General features: G+C 41.9%; 1 protein-coding gene across 1 annotated transcript; it reads left to right on the forward strand.

Moving 5' to 3' along the window:
* Positions 1-245: 245 nt before the first annotated feature.
* On the forward strand, positions 246-653 carry LOC308263729 (peptidyl-prolyl cis-trans isomerase A-like; the record flags this gene model as incomplete). Its single annotated transcript, XM_080696773.1, has 1 exon — positions 246-653. One exon carries the CDS (start codon positions 246-248, stop codon positions 651-653), a length of 408 nt encoding a protein of 135 aa, XP_080552899.1.
* Positions 654-9,291: the final 8,638 nt, after the last annotated feature.

The following is a 9,291-nucleotide window of genomic DNA, read 5'->3' on the forward strand; positions in this document are numbered from 1 at the left end:
ATTTATTTATTTTGGCACTGGGGTTCCTGGAAGCCCTTCTACCTCGGGGCTACACTCCCAGACCTAATTTGTATTTTTTAAATTTGGAAACAGGGTCTCTTAAACCAGCGAGGCTGGCTTTGAACCAGCGTGATCCTCCTGTCTCTGCCTCCCAAGCGTGGGGATTACAAGTGTGCGCCACCACACCCAGCCGCATGACTGGAGTTTTAGAAGTAGAGAGAGAATGGGCTCTCTAGCCACCAGCCATGGACAACCCCACCATGTTCTTCAACAGCATGGTCGATGGTGAGCCTTTGGGCCACATCTGCTTTAAGATATTTGCAGACATAGTTCCAAAGACAGCAGAAAACTTTCCTGCTCTGAGCACTGGAGAGAAAGGATTTGGTTGTAAGGGTTTCTGCTTTCACAAAATTATTCCAGGATTTATGTGCCAGGGTGGTGACATCACATGCCGGAAGGGAACTGGCAGCAAGTCCATCTATGGGGAGAAATTTGATGATGAGAACTTCATCCTGAAACATACAGGTCCTGGCATTTTGTCCATAGCAAATGCTGGACTAAACACAAACGGTTCCCAGTTTTTCATCTGCACTGCCAAGACTGAATGGTTGGATGGCAAGCAGGTGGTCTTTGGGAAGATGGAAGAGACATGAGCATTGTGGAAGCCATGGGGCACTTCAGGTCAGGAATGGCAAGACCAGCAAGAAGATCAACATGGTCACCCTGGACAACTCTAAAACATTTGACTTGTCGTTATCTTATCCACCAAATCATTCTTTCTGAAGCTCATGAGAGCACCCCTACACCCCATCTGCTTGCAATATCCTGTAACCATTGTGCTCTCGGGGCAGGTCTTTGGGTTTCACATTTCTTTAAGTCCCCTCCAAGTCTAGCTGTATTTCAGAGTTAAGTTTATGATTATGAAAAAAACTAAATAATAACAAAAATGAAGAGAGAATAAAGCAGAAGTGCTAGCTGAAGAGATAATGGTCAAGAATTTTCAAAAAAATCAATGAAAGAAACAAAATATATAGACTTGAAGCATTACAAAGAAAATTTAATTTGGTTATATAGTTACTAAAAAAAATGTTAAGGCTTCTAGACACATGAAAACACATCACCTTTAGGGAAACAATGATATTGACAGCAGACAAAAATAAATTATGAAAGCTAAAGAGACAATAAATGGGATGATTTCTTTAGTATAAAAAGAAAATAACTACAAACTCTTGATTCTAATATCCAGCAAAAATATCTTTTGAAAAAATTTAAACTACAATAAAAAGAAAAGAAACTGATAGAATTCATCACCAGCAGACCTACAATGAAAGAAATTTAAAAGAGAGTTGTCAAGGTAGATAAAACACAATCCCAGTCAAAACCTGGAAATGCAGGAAGAAATAAGAAATAACATAAAGTATAAATGAGTGATAAATCTTAGTGCATAGTGACTGCATGAAAAATAATAAATTTCTTATAGGGCTTAATTACAAAATTTACATTTTAAATTACAAATTTTAAATTGTATAATTAAAAAAATTAAATTGTTAGTAGCTAGGAGAGAACATGAAGGAAATTTCTGTACACTGACAATATTTACTTTATCTGAGTGATGATTGCACATGCATGTTACTTTTTAAAATTTCATCAGGCTGTACACATGATTTTGATTACTGTGATTTTATGGATGTATGCTAGATTTCTCTTTTTGGCACTGGAGACTGAACTCAGGGACATTCTACCTCCAAGCTATATCCCCAGCCCTTTTCATTTTTTTATTTTGAGACAGAGCCTTTGTAAGTAGCTGAGGGCCTCACTAAGTTGCTGAGGTTCAGCTAGCTTTTAACCTGCAATTCTCCTGTCTTAACCTCCCAAGTACTGAAATTACAGATGTGTGCCACCATGCCAGGCTAGATTTCTTCTTTTGAATCAATTATTTATTTATTTACGTATTTTTTGTGGTGCCGGGGATTGAACCAGGAGCCTTGTGCATGTTAGGAAAATGCTCTAATGACAATCCACATGTCTAGCCCCAAAATTTATTTCTTAAGTCTTAAAAAACTAAGGTTCCTATATAATTTTAATGCATGTCCAGGATTGAAACATATACTTCTTTTTTTTAAAATATCATCAGCACCTACTTGATGACCCAACAGAAGACAACTCCAAACCCCAAATTATTTTTCATTCTATCATACAGAGCAACATCCTCTCTCTCCCTATTTCTCTCTCTGTCTTTATTAGTAGTGTTAGTATCATTTACTAAACCTCTTCTTGTTTGATTACACTCAGGGAAGCCTCCACTTTTATAGTCAAACAAGTCCACTGATGTGTGCTCCTAACAAAAGGACAGGTTCTCCTCCCTTGGTGGATTTCTGCTACCTTTCCAGCTTGACAAGCTCAAATGGCAGCAATGCTTTTTGTTATATATATATATATATATCCTGGCACAATGACTTAAACATAATAAACATCTAAAAAGGAAGACCTGAGATTAGGAAGTGGAAAGGGACTGACGATCTGGCTCCAGGAGCAGTGGCTCACACCTAGGAACTGGAGGAAACAGGCTGCCCAGAGGGAGGAGAAACCAGTGCCGGTTCACAGCGAGATGCCCACGCCTAACCTCCTGTAGAATTCAGACGAACTAAAAAGGGCCCCCTGTTCTCCCATTTCCTGTGTTGACTTAGGTGGGTGATGTCTGAGGAACTGTGCAGCACTGCAGCTGTTTCTTAAAACTACTGAAATTGGGGCAGGCACGCTCTAAGTGCATTTTTTTGCATGTGAAGTGTGTAGAAGCCACCCAACTCCATTTCTCTCGCTGCCTGACCCCTCTTGTTCTCAGGCTGATTAGCTAAATTTTGAAAATCACTGGCAGAGGCTGCTTGGACATACCAACACCCGTGTTCCCCCTTCCTCAGGACATACAACTAATCTTTACTTCTTAGCCTTCCTTGCATATAAGTGGGTGCTTGTAACTGGGTTCTGGACAGTGTTTACATTACACTGTAATAAAACAGAAGTGATGTAGACCACTTAACAGGCCTGATCCATAAAAGCCTCTCAGGGGAAACCAGAGGAGGGTCAAAACTCAGGATAAAATAGTGGAAATATCTGTAGGGGTCTTTCACCTTGCCTACCACTAAGCAAGAAATGAACTTACTGTGTTAAAAGGTTGGAATTGTGTGTTGCTGGAGTTTGCCTCTTCTAACTAATTCAAAGTCTGGATCTCTGTGTCTTGCCAATCATGCTCTCCCTCCCAGATGTCTCAGCACCATGTCACCTCACACAGGTATCTAGTGACCTAACGTATCTCACATCTAAGTCAGCCTGACTTTGGAAGAACCCCACAACCCCTAATTTTCATTCTTCTTTTTCTTCTATACCATTAACATAATTAGTCAAGCATAAGACCTGAGGGGTTAGGTGAAATGAGCATGTAATCCATTCCAGAAGTGTCTATGAGATCTCCTGGACTAGAAATTTCATCCCTGGGAATTTATCCTGAGGACATTAATCAACAGAAACAGGAAGATATTCATTGAAGCATTAATCATATTAACAAAATAATTAGAACCTGCCTAAATAGTCAGCCATGGGGGAGAAGGTTAATAAATTATAATAATTCACTCAACTAAATATTATGAGTAATTAAACATGACAATTAGAAAGTCTATAAAGCAAGATGGAAATTTTATTACTGTACTGTTAAGTGCAAAAGGCAGAATAGTTCGCACAACATAAAATTACATGTGCATGTGGATAAGACAAATAGGCACCAAAAAGACAGCCAAACATCTCAATTTATCAGGATGCTTAAAATGTGGGTGTGCTTTTTCTTTTATTTGATAACTATTAATGCATTTATGATGTTTTTCCTTATAAAACTGAACTTTTTCTGAAATGATTTTAGTTATGGGTCAGAGTGATCATGAAATCAAAGTAACTTATGGGGCATTTGTTTCCCAGTAGATATTTACTGTGTGTGTGTGTGTGTGTGTGTGTGTGTGTGTGTGCGCACGCACGTGCTTCTGGGGATTGAATCCAGGAGCATTCTACCTCAAAGCCACATTCTCAGTCCTTTTTTAATTTTTATTTTGAAATAGAGTCTCACTAAGTTCCTGAAACTGGCCTCAAACCTGTGATCTTCCTCTCTCAGCCTCCCAAGTACTGGGATTATACTGGTACCTCCCAAGTACCAGGTCCAGCTGATATTCATATTTTGAAAAAAAAAATGAGTTTAGGGATTCAGATGTTTCAAATTGATAGAAAGGATAGGAAAGTATCTTTAGGCTGGAATATCTGCCCTTTCTGTTTCTACTTCCTATAAATAAAGGACAATTTTGAGACACTGGGACAGAAATAAGATTCTAGTACCATTAATCGCCTAGATTAATTCAGTTAACATTCAAGAATGCAGAAGAATGGCAAAGTTCTAAGTTCTTAGTTTTACCAGTAAGACTTTCTGAGACCAGGTGTTTTCTACTGATCAAGAAAATAGAAATACCCTCCTAGGTATTTTAAGCAGGAAGATATTTAATTAAGGGAATTTGATTCTTACTAAACAATTGAGAAAGGGCTGGAGGAGTAAAAGTCAGGGATACCCATGACTGGCTCTCAGATATACTGTCAGGTTCTAGCTGCAGGAAGTCACACTAGCCAGAGGAAACTAGCACAGATCCCAGCTGGCCACAAGGTGGGTGAGTCAGAGGAAAGTCCCGCTCTCTGAAATGCTTCACATCTGCTGAAGCCATTCCTTTGCTCATTACTACCAAAGAAGCAGTGCAGGAGTTTCCTCCTCTTTTCCACATTTTAAGTCTTGCTCAATCACCTCTGATTAGTGAACTCTAACAGAGAACCCTGGCAAAGGATTCTGGAGTAGACAGTACTCAAGCTTCCCACCTTCACAGTATGGGAGAGAGTAGGTAAGTTGAGTTGCCAATAGAAAATCTAGCACAATTGTTCTGGCAGTTGACATAATTAATCTCTCCAACTCTTGTGTAGTTGCAAGTAAGCTTTCTTGATGCTCAGGACTTTAAAATAAAAGTGATCCAGTTCTCAGACAGGAAATATGATATAGTCCTCAGACAGGAAATATTGTATAGTCCTCCATTTTGCTTCTCCTCCACTAATTCAAAAAGAAATCTATTGTTGGTTAGAATTTCTACTGGTTCTTCTTCTTCCTCTCCCTCCTCCTCCTCCTCTTCCTCCTCCTCCTCCTCCTCCTCCTTCTCCTTCTTCTCCTTCTTCTTCTCTGAGGATTTAACCCAGGGGCATTCTACCTTCAAGCTATACCCCAAGTCCTATTTTTTATTCTTTATTTTGAAACAGGGTCTTATAAGTTGTGGAGGGCCTCACTAAGTAGCTGGGGCTGGCCTTGAACCTGCGATCCTTCTATCTCAGCCTCTCAAGTACTAGGATTACAAGTGTGAGCCACCATGCCTGTCTGAGTCTTTTCTTTCAAAAAAGAATGGATGCAAAGGCAATAGTTTTCTGGACCCTTGCTGGATAACTGGTCATACTGGGCTATCTTATATCATCTCAGATCTTAAATGGAAAAACAGGATTTGATCTGACCATTATCTCTCAGAGATGATAACCACAATGTCCTCATTCCTACATTGACCCAAGACAATTGGCTATCCCTTTGAACCTTCGTATTTAAAAATCAGAAAGATGCAGTCCATGTTAGTCTAATCAGTTCCTAACCCAGGCTGTGCTCAGATGTGAAGGCCATAGACCCATGTTCTTAATTTATCTTTGATCCCTTACTCAGACACTATTGATGAAAATAAAATACCATCTTATTCCTGAGAGCTTACTTTGTACCAAGTATACTGCTAAATACTCTATATGTGTTTTATATCATTAATTTTTGAAACTATCTTAAAGTAGGTACTATGATTATGTTTGTTTGATAACACTGAGGATTCAGTCATTTGCTCAAGCTCCTATAGCAAGTATCGATAGAGCTACTTCAGAATGTCATTCATCTCCTTGTTTATCCAACAGGAATTTTGGTTCTCTTTGCACTTCTCCACATATATTTGCCTGACAGGGACACTCCAAAGCATGATACAATGAGAGCTTAATTTCATTAATGCTATTCAGAAATATACTCATAAAAATTAATGATATAATTCCGATATAGGCTACTGCCGTGAGATGTATTTGTGTGTGCTTTGGGAGAGATGTGGTGCCCAAGATGATTTGTCCTATTCTAGACTAGGAGCTCCAAAAAGTAGAAAAGTCCTGGGTCTCCAGCCATCAAATGCTAAGAACAAGAAAAGTGATAAACTACATGCCCTTGACTCCACCCAGACTCAATGGAATGAGAGGGATTCCTAGTGGGCTAGGAATCCTTTAGGTGCTGGGTCATTGAGTCTGACCAAGGCAGTTCTTGGTGTCCTTGAAGCTTTCTATTGTGCCATGAGGCATCATGGGGGGAGGCGATCCTACATCCCCTTCACTGCCCATGTGTATAATCATTCTTGACGGAGGCCTGCCAGAGCTTCAGGTAGCAGGCCCTGCATTACCAACTCTAGGGGGTGATGGCCATATCAAAGTTTGTGTTCATGGTGTCCCCATGAGCTGTGCAGTCTGCAGCCTGGCCGTGTTCATTGGGATGATGTATTCAGATGGCTGGTCAGGCCAGCAGCTGCTCAAGCATTTGTTTTTCTCAGTGATCCAGAACCACTTAGCATGGATGAGTCCTTCATCCTTCCTGGAAATGCTCCTATGAAATAGACCATCACTTCCTGGGCAGACAAGAGCACCATGCAGTAGCAGCTGATTGATTCTGTGTTTAGAAGAGACAATAAAAGGCGACGTGGTATCTAACTAGGGGTAAAAGAATAAAGTCCCATTTCTACCCTCAGGCACAGAGAGGACCCCATAAAAACCGCAGACATGGAGCCTGGCATGGTGGTGCACACTTGTAATCTCAGTACATGGAAGGCTGAGATGGGAGGATTGTTGTTTGCAGACAGCCTCTGCTACTTAGTTAAGCCCTCTGCAACTTAGTGAGACCCTGTTTCAAAATAAAGAATAAAAAATAGGGCTGGGGTATAGCTCAGAGACAGAATGCTCCTGGGTTCAATCCCCAGTTCCGAAAAGAAAAAAAAAAAAAACTGCATGCATACATAGAATGGCCTGTATCTTCATCCTCCCCCTCCAGGTAAAATGGTACTTGCTCTTCCTTACCTGAAAATTAGGCCTTTTCTACATCAAAAGTAGGAGTTGAACCAGCTGGACATAGCAGTCTATACCCGTAATCCCAGCTACTCAGAAGGCTGAGGCAAGAGGATCTTAAAGGCCAGCCTGGGCAACTCAGTGAGACCCTGTCTCAAAATAAAAATAAAAATGGCCAGGGATAGAGCTTATTGGTAGAGTACTTGCCTAGCATGAACAAGGTTCTGGGTTCAGTCCCGGGTACCACATACACACATGAAGTAGGAGCTGAGCCATACCCAAGGATACAGCCTTGGAAAAGGAATCAGTGCTACTGACAATGGAGGCAACACTGGGGTGATATTCATATTGTAGTGAGGTACTGGGGGTGGAATCCAGGAGCGAGACTCATGTTCTGATGGTGGCAAAAACAGAAGTAGGTTTGACACCTAATTCTGGTGGATGGCTGAACCAAAGACCAGGCCAAGTAGAATATTTGCCCTGAGAGTCCAGAGGCAGTGTAACCTCTTTGCAATAGAGGAAAAAAGGGAAGGCTTTGGGTACCCAGTATGACCAAGAAAGTCAGAAGATGAAGTTGGGGGTGGTGGGAAGGCAAGGAATGAATGGCAACCCAGGAGGCACTGGAAAGTGCCAGGTGTGAGCTGCAGGACTGGGAGGAGCCAGGGTGCTCCTGGAGGTGAGAGTTGAGCTGAGCAGGGCAGGGCCAGGCCTGGCACCGGAGAGGCTACACTTGCTGCTTCAGCCCCACTCCCCACCCGCCCCCTCATGCTCCTTCCTGCTTCTCCATTGATCTTTCTCTGCCTGCATGCCTTTTCTGCTTGTCTGTCTGCCCATTCCCTCATCTTTTGACTTAGCTGACACCAGCTCTGAGAAATGATCCCTGGTATCCCCCTCTCTTCCCGCCCCAGCCTGCTCTGCAGATATCCCAGCCACAGACCTCATCCAGCACTCTCACCCTGCCATAATTGTTTTAAATGTTTCTGCTCCTTCTAATCTGTGAGCTTCCCCGAGCAAGGGCCACGTTCTATTTGTCTTTTCACCTCTTGCCTGAGGCCTGACCTGTAAGATGTGTTCAAAAAGTCAAGTGAATGAATTAAACATACACACATAATCCGTGGATTCGGCTGAAAAGGCAATTGCAGTGATTTGAACTGTGCAATCTCCATTGTGTCATCTTTGAAAAACAGTTTCACTTTTCCTCCTACTACCGATGACTCATTCCTGGGGCAGATAACACATTTTTGAGGTGCAGAACTTCCCTTCACCAAAGCCTTTGAAAATCTGTTTTTGAATGTTCTTGTCTGAAGACAAAAACATGAGGAGCTTTTGGAAGCTCTCAACACAGTGCTGAGTGATGGAGTGCTAACGATGTTTTGGAACCCCTCTGAGTCCTGTGGAGCATCCAAAGAAGAATGGGTGGGTGAATAACAGAAAATATAAAAACTCACACTGGCTACATGTTCTGATGGTTTAATAAACAGTAGTCAGTGCTGGGCATTTCGATAGAGACAGCACTTTGTTGTCTCCACCCTGATGAGGACACTGAGAATCAGGAAACACAGGTAAATTGCTGGTGTGCCAGGATTTGAATTTGGCTCTGTTAATGATCCCAGAATAGTGCTGTCTTCTAGACTAAGTAGAGAAGGCACCCGCTGAAGCTGGATGTTGATTTTTGAAAAGAAAGTGTGTAGGCAAGAACCCTACACAGCACCCCAGCCGGGGTGAGGATGAACATCTGCCCTAGACGAATTGCACATGCTAACTAGCAAGCTCCGGCTGCCCTTCTGTACCACGACTTGTAGCCCTGGTGGCCTGATCTCCTGTCTCCCCATACCAGGGCATAAAATCTCTTTTCTAACAGGAGCAAAGATCCTAGCTTGCTGCTTAATTACAACTTATCGCTCCTTGTCCCAGCAGTACCATGGCAACAAGTAGCATTGGCACAAGAATCAAAAGGGAGAAGGGTTGCCTAGCAACAGAGTAGTAGGAAGCGCTTTAGGATTTGAAGGCCCGAGTTCTAATTCTGGTTCTGACCACATGGAGCATGGTGAATAAGACCCAGGTCCTCGGAGCTTTGTTGTTGTTTAATCTGTAAAATGGAGG

This window comes from Muscardinus avellanarius (assembly GCF_963383645.1).
Source record: "Muscardinus avellanarius genome assembly, chromosome: 1".
NCBI classification, from domain to species: Eukaryota; Metazoa; Chordata; class Mammalia; order Rodentia; family Gliridae; genus Muscardinus; species Muscardinus avellanarius.